Genomic DNA, 24511 nt, shown 5'->3' with positions numbered 1-24511 from the left:
TTTTTTTTTTTTTTTTTTTTTGTAATTTCTTCCTTCCTTTCTTTCTTTCTCTTTCTTTTTCCTCTTCTCTCTCTGGGTCTTAATGGAATTGGAGTTCAGAGCCCTCTGGTCATCTTCCCATAACATTTACCCCTCTGGGAGTATGGACCAAAATTATTTTTTTTTAATTAGTGATTTAATAATGATCAACAAGATTTTGGGATAAGAGGGATACAATTCCATAAAATTCCCACCAGCAGAGTGCCATATCCTCTCCCCCCTACCCCCCTACCACTTAGAAGTTCCCCTATTCTTCATCCCTCTGGGAATATGGACCCAGGATCATTATGGGATACAGAAAGTAAGAGTTCTGGCTTCTGTAATTGCTTCTCTGCTGGGCATGGATGTTGGTAGGTCGATCCATACCCTCATCCTGTTTCTATCTTTCCTAGTGGGGTAAGGTTCTGGAGACACATTGGTAAGGTCATCTGCCCAGGGTGAAATCATAGTAGCATCTGTAAATGGGTGGTTGTGTCTTAGTAAGTTTCTGGAGAGATCCTGGATGTTTTATGTTGAGTCTTCAGGTGATATTTTGTTGTTGTTTTTTCTAGTTTATCAAGAACATGATCTTAAACAGCTCCTACTCCATAGCTATCCCTCCAGAAGTCTCTCTCCCTTTCTATCTCCACCTCCATCTTGACTTCTCTGTTTCTATCCAATAAAAAATATTTTTTATTTTATTTTTTTTCTTTCTTTCTTTTTTTAAAATTTTATTTATTTACTACTGGATAGAGACAGAGAGAATTTGAGAGCGGAGGGGAAGACAGAGGGAGAGAGACAGAGAGATGCCTGCAGCCCTGCTTCACCACTCATGAAGCTTTCCCCCTGCAGGTGGGGACCAAGGGCTTAAACCTGGGTCCTTGTGCATTGTAACATACGCACTTAACCAGGTGCACCACCACCTGACCCCATAAATAAAATATTTTTTAATTTCCGGTTTTTTGTTTGTTTTCAGTGTGGCCAAAGTCTGGCACTTGTGTGATTTCATTGCCCTCAGTCAATTTGTTTCAGATAGAGATGGAGAAAAGAAGAGATATCACAACACCAGAGCTTCATCACCCCCAACCGCATGCATGCCAAGGCAGACATCTCATCAAGTGAGCGACTTCTCTGGCCTCCTAGTTTGGATATTTAAAAATGCCTCTAAGAAACTGTTGGGCCTTCAGTGCCACAGGCTGGGAGCTGAGGGGGGGAAATAAGTAGGCAACATTGATGGGGAGAAATGCTACCCTGAAAATGTACTTCAGACCTCCTTTGCTATGCAAGCTTTACCCAACTGAGTCCTGGCAGCCAGGATTACACCCAGTGACCCTGCAACCCAATTCACCCTGTGGTGACTTTACCACAGCATGTAGGCTAAACATAGCTATAAACTATTATGCTGCAAAAATGTATCTGCATTAACTGGCAGCTTTTGATAAAACTGGTTACTTGTCAGAATTAACAAGGGATGGGACAGTTATGATTCCATATCCATATAGTTCCATATTGCTGCATTTTCCTTGCCCTCTGCTGATCATTAACTCATCGTCTCCCTGGTTTCCTCTAAGCCCTGGGAAGATGTCCTTGTGGTCCCCCTTGCACAAACAAGTGGAGGTCATGACAAGCCACAGTTATCAACAGCATTTGGGAATTTGAATCTCCAATAGGCTGAATTCACAAGGCAAAGCCCTTACTTTGGGGGAAGTGGTTACACCACAAAACAGACATTCTCATAATAATGTTTCCTCAGTTGGTGCACACCTCCCATTGGCAACATGCTTAAACATGGTGAAACAATGTTCCCTTAAAGTACTTCACCTCTCTTCATTCATTTGTTCATTCTCCATTCATTTAACAACCTGCTTAGTGAGAAACTAAGGAGGTAGATCCTCTGGGCAGGAAGTACTAAGAGAGAAGAAAGAAAGAAAGAAAGAAAGAAAGAAAGAAAGAAAGAAAGAAAGAAAGAAAGAAAGAAAGGAAGGAAGGAAGGAAGAAAGAAAGGAAGGAGGGAAGGAAGGAGAAGAAAGAAGGGAGGGAGGGAAGGAGGTAAAGCCAAAAAGAACTACAAAAAAATAGTAAAATTCAACCAGTAGCCTGCTGGTTAGTAGTAACACTGGTATTTTTTATTATTTTTAAATTTCTTACATAGGATAATACAAAAGGTAAATGAGATACCAAAATTATCAGAGTGAAAGAAGCCATATGAATTAATTACATTAGGTGTCTACTGCTGGGAAATTGTGCAGATGCATTCACATCTGCCATGTTTTCCCCTCAGGCTACTAGTTCCCGTGAGAGTTGGGACATTCTGGGAGTGCCTGTTCCGCCATGTTATGCCCTCAGGACATTGTCTATATCCCCCCCCCCCATATCTGGAGTGCTTTGGTCACTCCTCCCCCCTCCCATTCTCACGAAAGTTATCATCCTATCCTGGAGTGCTATGGTTACTCCTCCCCCTTCCCATTCTCATGAAAGCTACTCCTATAAAAGCCTTTCTTCTTCCGCACCTCGCTCTCTCACCAGCGCTTCACTCCGGTGTTCAGACGCAGAAAAGGTTACTGCGTGAGGCGGCCATTTTCTCTACCTCCACATGGCCCAACCTGCCTCTCTAGCACCCAACTCTGAGGTGCCAGCGCAAATAAAGATTTGTGTTTCCTCTTCGCTCCGGACCACCTCTCTCTCTCTTCTCCACCGCCCACGCACAACAACAGTCTACAAGATGATGTGGTATAACAAACAACCTTCAAATCTCAGACACAGTGATTTCACACTCATAGATCAGTAGAAGAAAACATTTACATGACTATATCAAACTAAAAAGCTTCTGCACTACTAAGAAAATTGTCAACTATATGAAAAGATACCAAATGGGAAAAATATTAATAAATTATATGTGTGATAAAGATTTACTATCTGAAATACGTAAAGAACCTAGTCAGGCAACACAACAGCAAAAATGGGGGGGGGGCCAGGGGGCTGGGCTGTTGTGTTGCACAGTGGGTTAAGTGCACATGGTGTAAAGCACAAGGACCAGCATAAGGATCCTGGTTCGAGCCCTCGGCTCCCCACCTGCAGGAGGGTCACTTCACAAGCAGTGAAGCAGGTCTGCAGGTGTCTATCTTTCTCTCCCCATCTGTCTTTCCCTCCTCTCTGATTTCTCTCTGTCCTATCCAACAACAATGACAGCAATAACAGTAATAATAATAATAATAATGATATATAAGGGCAACAAAAAGGGGAAAGATAGCCTCCAGGAACAGCGAATTCCTCGTGCAGACACTGATCCTCAGCAATAACCCTGGAGGCAAAAAAAAAAAATACACTGGGATCCTGTTGTGTCACCTAGACAATAATCAAGGGAAGACAAGAGGCTGTGCCTCTGTGTTCAAGACTATACTGTAAACCAGTAAGCCCCCAATAAAAGAATTTTTGTAATGGCCAAAGGGGGACTGAGCAGTATTAGCACCTAGTAGAGCACACATGTTACCATGCACAAGAACCTAGGTTCAAGACCCCAGTCAGCCCCCACCTGCAGGTATACGTTTCATGAGAAATGAAACAGTGCTGCAGGTATCTCTCTTTTTCTCCCTCTCTCTTCTTCTCTAATTCTATCTCTATTAAGAAGAAAAAAAAGGAGAAGGAGAAGGAGAAGGAGAAGGAGAAGAAAATAGCCATCAGGAGCAGTGGAGTCACTGTATAGGCATGAAGACCCAGTGATAACAACAGCAATATAGTTTCAGAAAGCAGACTCTCCTCCAGAAAACAAATATTAGAATTACATGTTGAATATATTAATGGAGTTTCATCAAAGTACAGCTGGGGTTTCTAGTAAGGAAACCAATCATTGCCTGGAGGTTGGTGACTGTGTGTGGACAATGAGAACAGGAGGGGAGGGAGAGAAAGACTCAAGTAGAGACCTGGCACTGAGCGGCTGGTGGGCACCATGACCTGCAGTTGCTTCAGATCTACATGGCACACTTAAAGGACCTGTGCAGAACTGTTCAGAAATCTAATGGCTTAGGAAAAGGACTACTGCTATTTACATCTATAGAAACTACAGGCTCTTGAGTAAACCAGGGGAACCAGTGAGCTGAACAACGTAATCTTGTGGCTGGAGGGAAGCCAACCAAACTCTAAGATATCTCAGTTGTCGGGAGTCAGGCGGTGGCGCAGCGGGTTAAGCACATGTGGCGCAAATCGCCAGGACCTGCGTAAGGATCCCAGTTCGAGCCCCCGGCTCCCCACCTGCAGGGGAGTCGCTTCACAAGCGGTGAAGCAGGTCTACAGGTGTCTGTCTTTCTCTCCTCCTCTCTGTCTTCCCCTCCTCTCTCCATTTCTCTCTGTCCTATCCAACAACAACGACATTAATAACCACAACAATGTTAAATAACAAGGGCAACAAAAAGGAAAAATAATTAATTAATTAATTAATTTAAAAAAAAAGATATCTCAGTTGTCATAGAGAGGTGAATGGGGTCAGACTGCCCTGCACACAGGAAAAGTAACTTTGACCTCATAGCAGAGTTTCCACTTTTAGGAAATAGTCTGGGAAGAATTCAAAAAAGATCTATGTACCCTAGTGTTCACTGTAACATTATTTGTAATAGCCCAATATATTCAAACAATCTAAATGTTCAGTTTTAATGAGGGAATGAAAAATGATACATATTCAGACATGGATATACATATATATATATATATATATCCATGGATTATTGTTCAAGCATAATAGGAAGAAAATGTTGCCATCTGCAAGAAAATTCATAAAACCTGAAGGTATTATGCTAAGTTAAATAAGTCATAAAGCAAATAATGTATCACTTATATATGGAATTTAAACAAGCAAACAAAAGAAAATCTCATAGGCACAGAGAACTGGCAACTGTCAGAGAAACATGGTAGTGAGAGGAGGTTAAAAGTGGGTAAAAAGGTTAAAAGCTTCTAGTTATTTAATAAGTAAGGCCAGTGAAATGGCTCAGCCTGTTAAAGCACTAATTTGCACATGCTTAATCCTTGGCACCGCTTTATATGCCAAGCTGAGCAGTTCTCTCTCTCCTCCCTCTCTCATTTTCTCCTTCTTTCTCATAATAAATAAATAAATCCTTAAAAATAATAAAGCCCAAAAAACACAATAATAATAAAGCCACAGGGCTGTAATGTATATGATGATTATCACTAATAATATTGCATTATATAGTTAGAAATTGCTAAGAGAATATATTTAAAAGTTCTCACAAAAGAGAAAAAATTAACTATGTATAGTGATAAATATTAACTAAATTTATTATGGTGACCATTTCACCATATGTACAAATACTGAATCATTTTGCTATACATCTGAAACAATTTTTTTCTTTTTTATTTATAAAATGGAAACACTGACAAGTCTATAATATAACAAATTTAATATATGTCAATTATTATAATAAAAAATAAATATAATAAATGAGTTAATGAACATTTCTTACTTCTGTCCACCAAAAAGGCCTAAAAGTAATGGCAACTAGTAGCATTTTTTTTTTTTACCCCAACCAGATGTGGCTTCTAAATATTATTCTCCACTAAAAGAAACCAGCACCCCTGAAGAAAGCACTAATTCCAGGTTTTGGCAGGAAATTTACATGACACTAAGATACCTCTGTGTACCAAAGAACAAGAAACCTATAAAAAATTAATATGATCAAATTACAAATATATAGAAGAGAATATGAAAGAGTTCTAAGTGATTTAAAACAGGATACTTTATGCATCAAACAGAATAGTGACCACAACTGTTTGAAATGCACAGTAAATATAAAAAGTCAAGTTTGAAGCCAGATCTCCCACCTTCTGCACCCTATAAAAAATCTTTGGTCCATACACCCAGAGGCATAAAGACTAGGACTAGGAACCCTACTAGTGGGGAGGAGGGTATATAGAATTCTGGTGGTGGAAATTGTATGGAATTGTACCCCTCTTATCGCACAATCATGTCAATCATTATTAAATCACTAATAAAAAAAAAAAGGAAAGAAAAAAGTCAAGTTCATTATAATACAGAGAGATACTGAAAACAAAACACATATTGACAGAACTTTTTTCTGTATAACTTTTAAAGACATCTTCAGTGAAACAAATCCAATTACAAAGAAGACTAAGGCAAGTATAAACCTTGGGACTACATCAAATTAAAAGCAAAAGAAACCACTGCCCAAACCAAGAGACCTCTCACAGAATGGGAGAAGATCTTTACATGCCATACATCAGACAAGAGGCTAATAACCAAAATATATAAAGAGCTTGCCAAACTCAACAACAAGAAAACAAATAACCCCATCCCAAAATAAGGAGAGGACATGGACAGAATATTCACCACAGAAGAGACCCAAAAGGCGAGAAACACATGAAAAAATGCTCCAAGTCTCTGATTGTCAGAGAAATGCCAATAAAGACAACAATAATATACCACTTCACTCCTGTGAGAATGTCATACATCAGAAAAGGTAACAGCAACAAATGCTGGAGAGGTTGTGGGGTCAAAGGAACTCTCCTGCACTGCTGGTGGGAATGTCAATTGGTCCAACCTCTGTGGAGAACAGTCTGGAGAACTCTCAGAAGGCTAGAAATGAACCTACCCTTTTATCCTGCAATTCCTCTCCTGGGGATATATCCTAAGGAACCCAACACACCCATCCAAAAAGATCTGTGTATACATGTTCTTAGCAGCACTATTTGTAATAGCCAAAACCTGGAAGCAACCCAGGTGTCCAACAACAGATGAGTGGCTGAGCAAGTTGTGGTACATATACACAATGGAATACTACTCAGCTATTAAAAAATGGTGACTTCACCGTTTTCAGCCCATCTTGAATGGAGCTTGAAGAATTCATGTTAAATGAAATAAGTCAGAAACAGAAGGAGGAATATGGGATGATCTCACTCTCGGGCAGAAGTTGAAAAACAAGATCAGAAGAGAAAACACAAGTAGAACCAGAACTGGAATTGGCATGTTGCACCAAAGTAAAAGACTCTGGGGAGGGGGTGGGAATACAGGTCCAAAAAAGGATGACAGAGGACCTAGTGGGGGTTGTATTGTTATGTGGAAAACTGAGAAATGTTATGCATGTACAAACTATTGTATTTACTGTCAAATATAAAACATTAATCCCCCAATAGAGAAAAAAAAAGAAAAAAGAAAACAAAACACATACAAACACACATACATACACCAACACCACTAAGATAAGGCAGGCAGTCACTGCTTATGAAAAGAAAGAATTGGAGTGTTTGTCTTTTGTAATAATAGCATCCCTAGTTGATGAGGGAAAATATGTTAAGAACCCAGTATAGGGGCCAGATGGTGGCCTGGTTAAGCGCATATGTTACAGTGTGCAAAGACCTGGGTTCAAGCCCCCGGCCCCCACCTGCAGGGGGAAAGCTTTGCAAGCAGTGAAGCAGGACTGCAGGTGTCTCTCTGTCTCTCTCTCTTTCTATCACCCCCTTCTCTTTCGATTTCTGGCTGTCTCTATCCAATAAATAAAGATAGTAAATGTTTAAAAAAAAATACTTAAAGGGAGTTGGGCAGTAGCGCAGCGGGTTAAGCGCACATGGTATGAAGCACAAGCGCTGGCATAAGGATCCCAGTTCGAGCCCCTGGCTCCCCACCTGCAGGAGGGTTGCTTCACAGGCAGTGAAGCAGGTCTGCAGGTGTCTGTCTTTCTCTCCCCCTGTCTTCCCCTTCTCTTCATTTCTCTCTGTCCTATCCAACAACAACGACATCAATAACCACAACGTTAAACAACAAGGGCAACAAAATGGAAAATATATAAATATATTTTTTTAATTTTCTTAAAAAAGAACCCAGAACAAGGTGGTGGAAGATGATAAGTTGGTGGGGGGTATGGTGTGCTGACATAAGATAAAGTACACATGGCAAAGATATTCTTGTAAATCACCATTTCCCCCAATAAAGAAACCTAAGAAGAGATTTAAAAAAAAAAAAAGAATGAAACAAAGAAACAGGAAGAAATAAAAAAGAAGAAGCAGAGATAGCTCATGCTAAAGCTAGAAACACAGCTGGCTCTCCAAACAGCCTGAACTCTATGCCCACAGATTCTGTAAAATGCCCTTTTATCCTGCTAATGTATTTCTCTTCTGCATATTCAGCTTCTTTATAATGGATCTCTATTCCTTGCTTTAAAAAAAAAAAAGTCTGCCTAAAATAACTGTAAGGCCTGTTATCAACTGCTAAGCATTTCCAGGAATTTTTTTTAAAGACCACAATCATTTTTTTTATCTTCCCTGACATACTATTTTTTAAAATGTACATATGCTTTCAATGAAAATATGAAAGTACTTTGCTGTGGCAACTAACTTCAAAATCAGAATGAAGGTAACTGCCAACATTTAGGATCAACCAATAGAAAGGTCCCTCAAATCTCCTGCTTAGTAGTATTCTCAGCAGAAGTCTGGAAAAAGGACTTAGTGTGGCAAAGCCTGACTTGGGCATAGACCATGGACATCACCTGCACCCGGCCCTACAGGGAGACACTTTCTGAATAACCCAAGCACCTGAGTCAAATAATGTACTCCATGAAGAATGGAAAGGTTCTGCATGCATGGGGTTAACTTGATAACATGTATGTAGAGACTGGAAGAGAGAAACTAAGTCACTTTGACAGTAGATGACCAAATGCTCTTTTCTCAGTCACAGTGTTAACAGGAAAATTTAAAGGACAAATAAATACAGACCTCTGGCTGGATTGCTTTAAACACAGGTATGTCCATTAATGTGATTTGACTCTGCAACAAAAGAGAATCACACTGTTAGAAAAAATTGAAGATAAAAGCCATGTTACCCCGATTTCATAGAGAGTAATGACACATTCTTACAAGCCATATTCCCTCCCTGAAATAAAAATCTAGAATAGAGTTAAAAATAGGGTAAAATTCTAAAATGCCTCTTCCACCTCTTCTCTCTTCATAAATCCTGATCCACACCCTTCTTTCTTGAATACAGTTGAATGTCTAACTTGAGACTCAATAACAGTAGTTTGGAGGGTGGGACTGAGAATAATGGGAACATTTTAGTTTGGATATTTTTATGTTACTTGAGCTTTTGTTTCAAGCATGAATTACTTTGGTAATGTTAAAAGTTGTAAACACAACATTAAAATTAGAATACTAAGCAGACACTATCTATTACTCTGAATTTAATCTTTATCATTGTGGCTTATAGAAATTGTACATTTCTTCTGAAGTCTGTGCCTCCCCTAAATTATATGGTAGAGAAAAATATTCAAGATGTATCCACAGGCCCACTAACTACTTATACCACCAGCCACAATGAGAAAACTACAGAAATTGAGAGAAAACATTTGGAAACTTTCACAGCAAATCACCAAGACATTTTTATTGTATTTTTTTAAGTTACCAGTCCACACAAGACTAGAAATATAAAGAACTGTTCCTTTACACCTCAGCAAGTTTGAGAAGCACTAATGCGGTCACTGCAGAAAACACGTAACAGGTTAAAAGGCTGCTCCTGTCATTAGAACCTCATTTGGCATTAACAGGAGGAGCACAGCTGATGACAGTTTTGCAGATTGAGGCACAGGCTGAACTGACTTCGTAAAATCTACCTACCTCTCCACATGTCACAGCAGGCCAGGTGTCAGTTAACAAGTGGAGCTGTGACAGGCCAGGGGAAGGAGAGCTGAGTGTCTTTGCATGTTTATTAATATAAGAAGACCTGCAGTTCCCTGGACACTTGTCATCTGGAAAGGCTTGATGAGTGGAACACACATAGGTTCTGAAATCAGTAGGACCTGGATCTAGACATCATCAGCAATATTATCTTTGACACATGACTAAATATTTCCCAGTTTCAGGTACCACAACTAGAAAATGGGGACAATACTCTCTGTCTTCCAGGATCTTTGTGAAAATTCAAGACTAGAAGTACAGAGTGCTTCCCTCCTGACAAGTGTGTCCATTCTTCTCTCTCTCGCTCGCTCTCATCTCCTCACCCTACCCCATATGATAATGGCAAAATAGAAGTTATAGAGAGAAAGCCTCATGTCCTAACCAATACATGAGCCAGAAAATAAGACACAGTTCATCTGAAATCCATGCATCAAAGTTTCTCTAGACAACACTTTAAGGAAGCTGTTCTATTAAACCAGCAAATACTGTCATTTTTCAAAAAGCCTCAAAAGCCTCAGAATATGGCAATGTATACTATATGTTAACTGTAATTATAACCTTGGCTAAGTACAAAATTTAGCACATTTGGCACAATTTTAAAAGTGATCCAAGATCACCAGATTCCTGAGAAGTGTTAGTTGCAGGTTAAAGCATTCCATCCTCAAGGCTGAACATGTGAGGAAAATAAACAGGTCATTTCAGCAGTCTCTGTATTCCCATCAAAAGGCCAGTAAGGCACAAGGTATGGGATATGCTGCCTTAAAGGAAGCTCAGTAGAGAGATGGTGGGTAGTACCCAAACTAAAGAAGCACCCTAAAGTTTCCCTCACCAGTGACAGTGGATCAATGACATCAGCACAGTGTGAATGTGACTCTTAATAATACAGTGCCCTGAGGCTAGTCAACCCTGAAGACCTCTAGGTCTGTGTCTAACCTAGAGTTAAGGAGTCCAGAGCTACAACCTGAGCAATGCAAGCAGACTAGCACTTCCCCTGCCAGACCCGGAGAAATTGTTAGCCAAGTGCTCCTCACATTTGTATTAATTCTGCCAACCTGGGGAACAGAAAGGCCTTGTGAAAACAAGAGATTTGAGCTGAAAGCTCAGAGGACCTGGGAAATCTCTTCCTACCCGGGAGAACAAGCAGGATGTTTGAAATGTCATTTAGGAAAAGAACCAAAAGTCTGCTAATGTGAAAATGAGAAATCTTCCCTTTCTACCCTGCCATCAGTTCTGGGATTTGCTACTGAGTTTCCAACTGGCTTATTAAAATACTAACTTTACATTTCATATTTTTTATGACCTAACTTTGGAATATTATGATCCCTGCTCAAACTATAATTCAGGTGTTTTATTTCAAACAAGCAGTAACAACAAAGGTCACTGGACTTAAAATGGATTGACTGGTCCCAGACACCCAATCTGAAGGTTTTCAAAACTCCAGCCTCAACAGAAGCCTGAGATAACCAGGGTCTCCTGTCTTCCAGCAACAAGCACACAGTGTAAGGAGCACACTCATGAGAAAGCCTCATAATCACTTCTCCTTATTTTTAGAAAGAGCCTGAATACATGATGTCCAGTTACGCTAGTCATCTGACAATGCCTTCTGTAGTTCTAATCCTTTTCCCCATTTCCTCCTTTCCCCTTATCCAGTGTCCCAGGAAAATCTAGGCTTTTTAGAGAAATGCCCAATCTCCACTTTATATGTGTTTCTGTACAGATTGAACCACTACTTGGATCACTTCACAATGTGACAGTAAAGGTGGTGGAAAAGATATTGTGTAGATAGATGAAAGCTACCTAGCATACAAAAAAACTGTTTAATGTTTTTTGCTTATGTTGAATGTAGGATTCCTCCCCTCTAACAGTAGCTAAATAAATCCTCTCTTCTCAGTCACAACCTTAGTATAAGACTGTCTCAGCTCTCAAATAAACAAAAACAGCTGTTCGCTAATCAGCTGTATGCCTTATAATAGAAGATAGCTTTAAATTTGCATTTATATCATTCCATCAATGTGAGACCATAAGGGTTCACAAGACAAAAAGTAATCAACTGCAAAGATACATTTCTGCTTCTCCTTCAACAGCCACAGGAAGCACATGTCTGGCAATTTTAGAATTGTAGTTAGGAAAATGCAAATTAAACAGAAAGATACCATTCCCTCTTCCATCAGTGCTATCAAGGCAGATGGAGCCATAAACCCTCTGCTCTTTTTGGAAAGCAAATTGGCCATGGCTCATAGAAAAAAGAAAAAAAAAAAAAAAAAAAAGGAAGAAAGGAGGGGAGGGGAGGGGAGGGGAGGAGAAGGGAAGGGAGGGGAGGGGAAGGAAGGGGAGGAGAGGGGAGGAAAGAAAAAGCACTTATTTTTGTAGCCAGAGAAGTAGCCCAACTAGTAGAGTGCAGGACTTGCATGCCTAAGGTTCCCAGTTCAATGACCAGCACTGCATATACCAAATGATGTTCTAGCTTTTATTGTTTCTTTCTTTTATGTGGAATTCTACTGCATATGAAATGAAATTTTAAGATACAACTTTTCTTAAACAAAGTTTTTAACCTTTTGTTTTTTTCAAAATTCAAGCTTGCAGGGGCCAGGCAGTGGCACACCTGGTTAAGCACTCACAGTGCACAAGGACCTAGGATCAAGCCTCTGGTCCCCACCTGCAGGGGGAAAGCTTCATGAGTGATAAGGCAGGGCTGCAGGTGTCTCTCTCTCCCTCTCTATTTCCCCCTCCCCTCTCAGTTTCTCTGTCCCTATATAATAATAAATGAATAAAACTATAAAAATTAAAAAGTCAAGCTTGCAAAAATAGCTACAAAAATAATACAATGAACTTTATAACCTTTCACCTACCTTTAGTAATTATTAACATTTTACTTCATATGCTTTATCTTTATGTAGTAAAAACTACATGGGCTATTGTTTCTGAATGATTTGAAAGTAAAATGCAGATTATGATACTTCACCCCTAAATATTTCAAGCAATTGTTGCCTAAGGACAAAGATTGTATATAACAGCTTGTCTTCTTACATAACAGTAAAACTATGGCAAAATTATCACCTCAGGAAGTCTATCATTGGTACAACAGTTACTACCTATAATGCTATCCACATTCAAAACCTGATAATTATCCCAATACTGTTTTTATGGCGATTTTTCTTGATCCAGGAGCATGTAACATTTAGATATTATCTCCTAAAATGTATAGTGAACATATTGTTAAAACAACAATCCTTATAGCTAGAAAAAGAAAAGGATTAGTGGAGGCTGGACAGTAGGCAGCAGGTTAAGCACACATGGCGCAAAGTGCAAGGACTGGCGGCAGGATCCCAGCTTGAGCCCCTGGCTCCACACCTCAGGGGGTCGCTTCAAAAGCAGTGAAGCAGGTCTGAAGGTGTCTGTCTTTCCCTTTCTCTGTCTTCCCCTTCTCTCTCAATTTCTCTCTGTCCTATACAACAACAACAGCAGCAATGACAACAATAATAATAACAAGGGCAACAAAAGGGAAAAATAGCCTCCAGGAGCAGTGGATTTGTAGTGCAGGCACTTAACCCCAGCAATAACACTGAAGGCAAAAAAAAGGGGGGGGATTAGTATATAAGAAGTACTAACAGAGAAAGCTAAATAGAGGTGTTTGGTGTAACATTACCTATAGCAGCAAAATCTATCAACAAAATCAATATTAAAGAGTATCAAAGGGACTTGTTGAAAAAGCTAAACTTCTCTTCATCTGCAATATTCTTGCCTTTAGATTCATGATTAGTCAACAATTTTTTCTGCTTTATGTCTTGGCTCTTTTTCAGCCACCAGGTTCCAGATGCTACCATGATGCCAACCTGACTTCACTGAGCAGACAACACCACTAATGTGTCTTGCTTAGAGAGCTCCATCTTCCCAGATCCTTACCCCACTAGGGAAAAAGAGACAGGCTGGGAGTATGGATTAACCTGCCAACACCCATGACCAGCGGAGAAGCAATTACAGAAGCCAGACCTTCTACCTTCTGCACTCCACAATGATCCTGGGTCTATACTTCTAGAGGGATAAAGAATAGAGAAGCTGCCAATGGAGGGGATCGGATATGGGGATCAGATATGGAGCTCTGATGGTGGGCATTGTGTGGAAGTGTACCCATTCTTAACCTATGGTCTTGTCAATATTTCCATTTTATAAATAAATTTTTTAAAATCTGGGTACTGCAATACAAGCATGTGCAGGTCTGATAGGAATTGGCCTGCAACCCGTTAATATAAAATAAACGTAACTCCCTGCCCTCCAAAAAAGAGAAAAAGAAAAGAAAAAAGCTATAGTTCTCGTGTTAAGTGAGATGAGCTCACTTGTAGGTAGAACTTAAGAAACAAGAGCAGGAAAGGGAAACACAAAGAAAAACTTGGGCTGGATTTGGTGTATTGCACCAAAGCAAAAAAAAAAAAAAAAATACTGGGGAAGGAGAGAAGAGATGGGGGTGAGGAGGGAAGGAGGCTTTGGGATCCTGGTACGTGATGGTAGAAAAGGACCTAAGCTGAGGGTGACAGTGCTTGCAGACATCTATCATGGGGAAGTGAGAAATTTTACCCATGTGTTAACCACTGTACTATAAATCCTTAACCCCTCCCAGTAAAATGATTTTAAAAACGTGTGTGTTAGTTCATCCAGATTCTCAAATAATAAACAACTATTAAAGGCTGTCAATTAAAGACCCCAGGAGAAGTCTTGGTAGGTAAGAGTGTAAGCCTTCCCTGTGTCAAGGTCCTAAGTTTGAACCCAGACACTGCATTAAAAAAATACATTGCTGGGGGAGTCGGGCAGTAGCGCAGCGGGTTAAGCACACATGTCGCAAAGCACAAAGACTGGCATAAGGATCCCAGTTCAAGCCCTTGGCTCCCCACCTGCAGGGGAGTCGCTTCACAGGCAGTGAGGCAGGTCTGCAGGTGTCTATCTTTCTCTCCTCCTATCTTCCCCTCCTCTTGCCATGTCTCTCTGACCAATCTAACAACAACAACTACAACAATAAAACAACAAAAGGGAATAAATAAAATAAAATAAAAATACATTGTAGGGCTAGGGAGACAGCTCAGTGTTCAAGCACAGGACTTACATGACTAAATCTCCATAAGTCCCATGCTCAATTGTTGGCTATGCCAGAACTGAGTGGAGTGGTATACTACTGTCTCAACTCTAACTCTCTCTCTCTCTCTCTCTCTCTCTCTCTCTCTCCCTCGTTCTCTCTCTCTCTCTCATATAGAAATAAATAATTTTAAAATTTTTGAAGTCTCTCCACATTGACCTAAAAAGATGTCCATGATTTAATGACAGTGAAGGCAAATCACTGCATTACTTTTTGCTCTGTTTTCAGTCATTTGAGGAGGAGGAGTGGTATCCAGTTGCAGAGTAGATACAGAAACAGATGAAGAACTTTAGGCATCAGGAAATTGGCATGTGCTCCAATGCTGAGCCATGCAGCCCATTTATCCCCATTGTTAATTTTTATGAAATAGAGAGGTAGTGCGACACCAAAACTGCTCAACCTTCCGTGGAGTTTGTCCATCCATTTGTCTCTGGACTTGGTGTTGTCATGTGATGCCAGGGACTGAATCCAAGGGCTTGCAAACAGAAGGCATACACTCTACCCACTGAGTCAACTTCCTAGCCCCTAAATGAAAATCTTCTAGATTATTTTAGCCCTTTTAAATTAGAAAATAACATACATTCTCAGAAAATCACATCACATAAATTCAAAAGTGTGCAGGGCAGTGGCTTAGTTGATAGATAACAGGACTTGCATATAACCCTAGCACTAAATATGCCAAAGTACTGTCTGGTTTCTATCTCTTACTCTAATTAAATCAATGAGTCATTTTAAACAACAATCAAATGTGTAGCTTGATCATTTATTATAAACCTTTTAAGATATAAAATAAACGCCACTCTAATAAATGAGTAAAAGAGCAAACAAAATGTAATATATACATACAAAATGAAGTAATTTTCAGTCTTAAAACAAAGGAAATTCGGGGGGGAATGGATATTCCTGCCAACATCCATTTTCAGCAGAGAAGCAATTACAGAAGTCAGTCCTTCCACCTTCTGCATCCCATAAAGAATTTTGATTCAGGGTGGGGGAGATACTGCTTATGCAAAGAGACTCTCATGCCTGAGGCTCTGAGGTTCCAGGTTCAATCCCCCCCACACACACACACACACACCACTGCACTACCATAAGAGCCAGAGCTGAGTAGTGCTCTGGTTAAAAATAATAATAATAATAATAATAATAATAATAATAATAATAATAATAATAAAGAATTTTGGTTCATACTCCCAGAGGAATAAAGAATGAGGAATCTTCCAACAGAGGGGATGGGATATGCAACTCTGGTGGTGAGGACTATACCCCTCCTACCCTACAATCTTATTAATCATTATTAAATCACTAATAAAAAAAAGACATTCTAAAACAAATCACAACAGGGATGAACCTGGAGGACTATATGCTGTATGCTAGCTGAAATAAACCAGTTATAAAAAGTAATGTGTAATTATGCTTATAAGAGGGAAATAAAATAGTCATATTCATAAAGATAGAAAGCGGAATGATTATGGTGAGCTACAGGTGGGGGAACAAGGAATTGTTTAATGGGTATAAAGTTTCAGATTTGAAAGATAAAACAAATCTGGAGATGGGTACATAATGAGCGGATAGAATTAACGTGAATTGAACTAATCATTTCAAATAGTTACAGTCGATTTTGTTATATACTTTTTTTTCTTTTTTCTTTGTGCCTATCAGGGCTCACACCTATACAATTCTGTTGCTGCTAGAAGATTTTTTTTTTCCTTTTAGTTTCAAATAAAGAAAGATTTGGCCAGGTGGTCGCACACCTGGTTAAGCATATGTTGCAATGCGCAAGGACCCGGGTTCAAGTCCCCACCTGCAAGGAGGAAGCTTTGCAAGTTGTAAAGCAGTGCTGCAGGTGTCTCTTTCTCTCTGCCTCTCCATTTCCCCCTTCTCTCTTGATTTTTGGCTGTTTCTATCCAATAATGATAATTTTTTTAAAAAAAACAAATCTATTTTTTAAAAAAAGAAGATGAAGGAGGAAAGACAGCACAAAACCTCTCCACCTTTTCTGGAATTTCCCTTGGTACCGCATATGCTGTTCCCATGTGGTGCCAGGGGTCTGAACCTCTGTCCTCTTGCATGCTCAAGTGTGTGCTCAGGGAGGTGAGCGACCTCCTGGTCCTTACCATAATTTTTTTTTTTAGTTTCCCTTTTTTAAAAAAATATTTTATTTATTGGGAGTCGGGCGGTAGCACAGGTTAAGCACACATGGCGCGAAGTGCAAGGACCAGTGTAAGGATTCTGGTTCAAGCCCCTGGCTCCCCACCTGCAAAGGGGGGGATCCCTTCACAAGAGGTGAAGCAGGTCTGCAGGTATCTATCTTTGTCCCCCCTTCTATCTTCCCCTCCTCTCTCCATTTCTCTCTGCCCTAACAACAACGATATCAATAACAACAACTAAAACAACCATAAAAATCAACAAGGGCAACAAAAGGGAAAATAAATAAATAAAAATATATAATATATATATATATATATATATATATATATCTTATTGGATAGAGATAGAAAAATTGAGAGGGGAGGAGGAGCTAGAGAAGGAGAGAGAGAGACAGAGAAGCACCTGAAGCCCTGCTTTACGACTCATGAAGCTTTCCCCGCTGCAGGTGGGGGCCAGGGGCTTGAACCCAGGTACTTTCATACTGTAATGTGTTAAGTTAACCAGCTGCGCGACCACCGGGGCCACCATGATTTTTATTAGAAAAACAAAATTCCAAGACCAGAAGATATCTCACCCAGTAGAGTATGTATTGGGCCATGAATGAGGCTCTAGGTTCAAGCCTTGCTATCACGTGGAAGCACTATGGATGGCACTAAAGGAATTACTTGGATGATGAAGCTGTGCTGTGGTATCTCTACTCTGTTTCTCCCTCTCTCCTCTCTCTTCTCTCTTTTAAAGAAGTCATGAAAAGATGGCCCACAGAGGCTACCCAGTTATAGTATTGCATATGCACCAATGGATAGGTTCATTTCCAGGCACCAGAGAGAGAGAGAGAACCATCCCAGAGTTCCTCTTTGTGCCTTATCCCAATCTCATGTCCCACATTCCTGTCTGCAAAAGTAGCCACTTTCTTAACTTTTCTCGAATGCATTTTTTTTTCAAGGAAATTTTCTTTTTTATTATTAGATACAATCAGAAATCTAGAGGGAAGGAGGAGACAGAGAAGGAGAGACACCTGCAGCACTGCTTCACCACTTGTGAAGCTTTCCCCTTGCAGGTGGGGACTGGGGACTCGAACCTAGGTCCTTGTATACTGTGACATGTGTGCTCAGCCAGGTGCGCCACCACCTGGCCCAAATGCATAATTTGACCACTTCTGTGTATACCAAGTGTTGCCTTGCCTACAGAAGCTTGACCTTCAACCTTCTGCATCCCACAATGACCTTGGGTCCATACCCCCAGACAGTTAAAGAATAGGAAAGCTATCAGGAAAGGGGATGGGATACAGAGTACTGGTGGTGGGAATTGTGTGAAGTTGTATCCCTCTTATCCTATGGTTTAGTCAATGTTTTCTTTTTATAAATAAAAAATAAACAAATTTTTAAAAAATGGATAGGACAGAGAGAAATTGAGCGAGAAGGGGGAGACAAAGAGGGAAAGAGAAAGATAGACGCCTGCAGACTTGCTTCATCACCTGTGAAGTGACCACCCTGCAGGTGGGAAGCCAGAGGCTCCAACCAAGATCTTTGTACGAGTCTTTGCACTTCATACTATGTGTGCTCAACCTGGTGCGCCACCGCCTGACCCCCTATTTCTCAGGCTTGTTTGTTTGTTTGTTTGTTTGCCTCCAGGGTTATTGCTGGAGCTCAGTGCTTGCACTACGAATCCACTGCTCCTAAAAGCTGTTTCCCTTTTTTTTTTATTGCCCTTGTTTATCGTTGTTGCTATTATTATTGTTGTTGTTGTTGGACAGGACAGAGAGGAGGGGAAGACAGAGAGGGGGAGAGAAAGGTAGACACCTGCAGACCTCTAGGGTTATCATTGGGGAGATAGAGAGGGAAAGACAGACACCTGCAGACCTGCTTCACTGCTTTTGAAGCGACCCCCTGAAGGTGAGGGTGCAGGGAGCTCGCACCAGGATCCTTGTGTGGGTCCTTACATTTTGTACTCTGTATGCTTAACCCAGTGTGCCACCGCCCAGCCCCCAAGCCTTGGTTTCTTTTAGTGATAAATAATTCAAAACTACAATCTGAGGTCCTGATGCCTAATGATGGCAAAGAACTTAAGTTGGGGGTAAGAGTGTTTCACAGACACCTGTCACAGCAATATAAGAAACTGTACCCATGCAGCAACAGCTGTACTGTAAGTTATGTTCTTTTCCTCTGAAGACTATAACCTGGAATTCATACTGATTTTTCAGTTCAAATTCAGGATAGATATTGTTGTTAGTTGTCAGTTTTTGCCACTAGGGCTAGTTTAATGGTAATGAACTTCTTTAACTGTTGCTTGTTTAGAAAATTACTCTTGGGTGCAAGTCTTTTCCACTGTAAACTTTGAATATATTTTGCCAGCTCTTTTTTGGCCTTTAGAGTTTCTGTTGAGAAGTTAGCTGATAGAAGCTTACGAGAATTCCCTTACAGATGACTATTTACTTTTCTCGTTGCTTTAAAATGCTTTACCTTTTATCTTTGCCATTGTAATTATCATGTGGCTATGTACACTTCAATTTGGGTTTGTCTAAAATGCCTGGAATTTCCTGGATCTGAGGGTCTATTTCCTTCTTAGTTTGCGCAAAATTCTTAGTTATTGTTACTTCAAATAGGAGTTGTATCCAATTCTCTCACCTTTCTCCTTCTGGCACTCCTATATATGAATGTTTCACATCACTTGATGCTGTACCAGAAAGCTTTTATATTATCTTTTGCTTTAGTTTTTTGTTTGTTTTGGTTTTGTTTTGCCTCTAGGGTTATCACTAGGGCTGGAGGCTATTTTTTCACTGCTCCTGGAGGCTATTTTTTCCCCTTTTGTTGCCTTTGTTTTTTATCATTGTTGTCATTGCTGTTAGATAGGACAGAAAGAAATTGAGAGACGGAAGCCGGGCGGTGGCGCAGCAGGTTAAGTGCACATGGTGCGAAGCGCAAGGGCTGGCATAAGGGTCCTGGTTCGAGACCCTGGCTCCCGACCTGCAGGGGGTTCCCTTCACAGGCAGTAAAGCAGGTCTGCAGGTGTTGATCTTTCTCTCCCCGTTTTCCCCTCCTCTCTCCCTTTCTCTCTGTCATATCCAACAACAACGACAGCAATAACAACAATAATACCAACAACAACGATAAAAAACAAGGGCAACAAAAGCGTTGGAAATAAAAAATTAAAATAAAATAAATTTTAAAGAAAAGAACAATGAAAAAAAAGAAAAATTGAGAGAGGAGGGGAAGACTGAGAGGGGGAGAGAAAGATAGATACCTGCAGACCTGCTTTACTGCTTGTGAAGCGACCCTCCTGCAGGTGGGGAGCTGGGGGCTTGAACTGGGATCCTTACACCGGTCCTATGCTTCGCACCGTGTGTGCTTAACCCGCCACACTACCACCCGATCTCCTAGTCTTTTTTTTTTCAAATAGTTACCTCTACCCTACCCCCAGCTCAGCACTCTGACCTACAGCTTTTGTCATTATGCCCGTGCTCCCCTCTACTGTATTTTTAGCTAAACCACCATATTCTTTATCACTCTGGTTTCTGTTATGACTTTTCTCATTTCCTCTGACTTTTGAAGTTTTCTTTCATTAAACTTCTCATTATAAGACCAAAGTTTTGATATCCTCTTTAGGAAGTTTGCATAGCTCTGTTGAATTTATGATTTTCTTTCTTATTTAAAGGGGGCTGTTTAATTTTATCATTTATTTAGTTACATATATAAGCTAGAGACAGAGAGAAATTGAGAAGGGAGGTGGCAATAGACAGGGAGAGAGACAGAGAGAGACCTGCAGCTCTACTTCACTCTCGTAAAGCTTTCCTCCTGTAGGTAGGGACCAGGGGCTGTAATGTGAGCGCTTAACCAGGTGTGCCACCACCTAGCCCCCAAATTTATAATTTTCTTCAGGTTGCTGTGTTTATCTTGAGCAGACAATTTCCTCTACTTTCTCCTTCTGTTTGACTTTCTGTGAGGTTCTCAGACAACAGTCTGTATTTAAAATTTGTACAATTATTTTAATTGTGGCTTGTTGTCATGGAGAGACTTTCTTCTCTTTTATTGAAAGAGACAGAAGAGACACTATAGCAGCAGCTCATTATCTATAGAGCTTCCGAGTGTCATCCATAGCACTCCATACAGTGCTGGGGTTCAACCCCAGGGCCTTGAGCATGGTAAAGCATCTGCCAGGTGAGTCATCTCTTAGCCCATAAAGTATGTTTTTAAATTATTTATTTATTTATTGATGAGAAAGACAGGAGAGAGAGAAAGAACCAGACATCACTCTGGTACATGTGCTGCCGGGGACTGAACCCAGGACCTCATGTTTGAGAGACTAGTGCCCTAGTCACTGCACCACTTCCCAAACCACCATAAACTGTATTGTTAAAAGTAATTTTACCTCTTTTATTTCTTAATGTGCCTCCTGAATGTTTCCAACTGCTTATATGTTTCAGGTCTATTCCCACTGGATGGCACTAGTCTAGCAGAGTGCAACACAGACTTCATTTTTAACCGCAGCTGCATGGTGCCCCTTCTAGCCAAAGTCATCCAAACAGGCTACTTTCTAAGGACATCCATCAACTGTGAATAATGACTGTACCTCTTTATAAGGCTTTTGTGAAAATGAATTAGATAATATATGTAAAACACTTAGCACTAAACTCAGAGACTGTAAGTGTTCAAATCTGGCAGTTTCCTTTACTGTTACCCACCTAGATCAGGTGAACAGCCAGGAGTAGAAGGCTTCAAAGCTGGCTCTCCTCACACATAACTAGATGATCAAGGTAAGAAAATTAATATTTTGGATCCTTTATTAGAAAGTCAGAAGCTAAAATCAACTTCTTCAAGCTGTTCTGAGGATGACATTATTTTGATCAATGTGTACTTAAAGCCCTTACTATAAAATTGGCAGTATTCTGAGCAATGAGGAAAGAAGAATAAATAAATCATACAAAGCTCTTGTTCTTAGAGAGCTTGTATTTCAATGGAAAAGAGATCCCATTAAAATATGGTTATCTAATACAATATTATATAGTAATAACAAATATGAAGAGGGCATAAGTAGCATAATGGTATGCAAAGAAACTCTCATACCTGAGGCTCCAATGTCCCATGTTCAATCCCCCTACACCACCATAAGTCAGAGCTGATCAGTGCTCTGGAAAGAAAGAAAGAAAGAAAGAAAGAAAGAAAGAAAGAAAGAAAGAAAGAAAGAAAGAAAGAAAGAGTGAGGGAGAGAGAGAGAGAGAGAAAGGAAGGAAGGAAGGAAGAATGGCAGGCAGGCAGGCAGGCAGGCAGGAAGGAAGGAAGGAAGGAGAAAAGGAAAGGAAAAAGAAAGAAAATAGGTGGTCGGGAGGTGGCGCAGTGATAGGGCTTTGGATTCTCAAGCATGAGGTCTCGAATTCGATCCCCGGCAGCACATGTGCCAGAGTGATATCTGTTCTTTCTCTCTCCTCCTATCTTTCTCATAAATAAATAAAATCATTTAAAAAAGAAAGAAAGAAAGAAAGAAAGAAAGAAAGAAAGAAAGAAAGAAAGAAAGAGAGAAAATAGGACAGAAGGAGGGAGGTTGATGGGGAGTACTGGTATCTGAATAGAAACTGAACAGACATTTGGACAAGAGCCTTTAAGACCCAAGGCACAGGAGCCAGGCAGTGGCACACTTGGTTCAGTGCACATGTTACCATGCAACGGACCCAGGTTCAGGAGCAGTGAAGCAGCACTGTGTCTTTCTCTCATACTCTCTATCCTTCCCCCCCCCCCCCCATTTCTTTGCTGTCCTATTAAATAAAAGAAAAAATTTGGTCACCAGGAGCTGTGGATTTGTCATGCAGTTACCAAGTCCCAAGAGATAACCAAGGTGGGAAAAATATATATAAAGCCAGGGCCAGGAAGTAGCACAACAGGTTAAGCAAACATGGTGCAAATCTCAAGGACGGGCATAAAGATCCCAGTTAGAGCCCCCAGCTCCCCACCTGCAGGGGTGTCATTTCATAAGCAGTGAAGCAGGTCTGCAGGTGTCTATCTTTCTCTTCCCGTCTCTGTCTTCCCTTCCTCTCTGATTTCTCTCTGTCCTATCTAACAACAATAACAGTAATAACAATAACAATAAACAACAATGGCAACAAAAGGGAAAAAATAGCCTCCAGGAGCAGTGGATTCATAGTGTAGGCACCGAACCTCAGCAATAACTCTGGAGAAAAAAGAAAAAGAAAGAAAAGAAAAAATAAAGATATATATATATGCCTGGAGGAAGAAAGTGCAGTGCCCTGAAGCAAGGGAACTCCTAAGTAAGTCTGGAGAAGCTGCTGAAACACAGCTAGGGAGCAAGGATGTGAGTAGGAGAGACGATTTAGCCAGTCTGTGGAGAGCACTAGAGGTTTAGGGGCATCTCTAGGTCTAGGGAGCTGCTAGAGGGTTTTATAGAGGTTTTTCAAGATCCCTCAGACACAGAGAAAGAAATTATTTATCATAATTTAAATAATCATAAAATTAGGGCCAGGGATGAAACACAGCATTAGCAGCATATACAACTACTTTTTTTCCACTTTGGGGGTGGTGGTTAATGATTGTGTCTAGCTGTTGACACATAAGGCATATTAAACTTTTAATTTTCACAGAAGGCTCAGCCTGGGAGTTAGCAATGGCAGGACAAAATAAGGTAGACTATGCTTTCACATGGCCCTCTGCGAGGGCATGAAATCTCTCCCAGCAAATGGGTCAAGGAAGACATGGGGTAGTAAGAAATATTTCCATGATTCTGCAGAGAAATACAACTCCTGGACAATTCTTAGAATCATGCTTGAGGTCATCTCTAATCAAATATCTCCCTCTATCCTCAAACTCCAAAGGAAGAAACCAAGTTAAAAGAAGAGCAAGAGGAACCAACTTTGTTCTACCATCAGCAATGGTACTTCATGGAGGAAAATATATTTAAAAATCATTAAATTAGGGTCAGGGATACAATGCACCAGTAGTTTATCAAACTAAGTTCTGATTTCCGTTTTCGTGCCTGAGGTCGCTGAGGCTGCTGGTTCTACCTTATGTCAGAGCTGAGTGGTGCTCTGGTCTATCTCAGAAATAAAAAAAAAAATCTCTGAAAAAAAATTACAACTACAGAAGTTGTCCAAACAACACTGTCTTTCACTATAAAAACAATCATTGTAAGACTATAAAAAGTACAAACCAACAACAACAACAAAAAAAAGAAATATTAAATTCCAACTACCTAGAATGCTACAACCAGGAATTAAAGTAATTAAGTCTGACAACATATATCTAAATATTTGTGAATGTGTAAACATCAACTTTTACCTCTTCTTCTGCAAACAGAAATCTGTCTATGTTGTCCGTGCTTTTTTTAAAGTGGCATTATCCTCTACACACAGTGCTGCAACCTGCTCCTTTCACCCAAGCATAGCATGGATGTCTTTCTTCCAAGGTAGTTCTGACGCCATGGACAGTGTTCCTTTTAACGTTGCATGTGGTTTCATAAAGAATGCTCTAATCAGCAATTGCCTATCATTGAGTATCTGTGTTGCTCCCAAGCTAAGCAGAAAGCTAT

The 24511-nt window shown here is 40.3% G+C and overlaps 1 protein-coding gene across 16 annotated transcripts in view; it reads right to left on the bottom strand.

Annotated features, from left to right (window-relative positions):
• Window positions 1-24511, bottom strand: part of RALGPS1 (Ral GEF with PH domain and SH3 binding motif 1) — a 353198-nt gene that overhangs the window by 271852 nt on the left and 56835 nt on the right. For 15 of the 16 annotated variants that reach the window (XR_009552096.1, XM_060200191.1, XM_060200189.1 and 12 more), the window contains one exon: window positions 8752-8802. Coding sequence is in view for 15 of the 16 variants with exons in the window: in XM_060200191.1 (XP_060056174.1) it covers window positions 8752-8802 (51 nt within the window). In the remaining variant the exon portion in view is untranslated. Of the gene's footprint in view, window positions 1-8751; window positions 8803-21659; window positions 21719-24511 lie in introns of all 16 variants that reach the window. The other variant, XM_060200198.1, reaches the window with a different exon arrangement.

The sequence above is a fragment of the Erinaceus europaeus genome, chromosome 10 (genome assembly GCF_950295315.1).
Source record: "Erinaceus europaeus chromosome 10, mEriEur2.1, whole genome shotgun sequence".
Lineage (NCBI taxonomy): Eukaryota > Metazoa > Chordata > Mammalia > Eulipotyphla > Erinaceidae > Erinaceus > Erinaceus europaeus.
The sequence above is the reverse complement of the archived record's forward strand: the minus strand, read 5'-3'. Positions and strand labels throughout refer to the sequence as shown.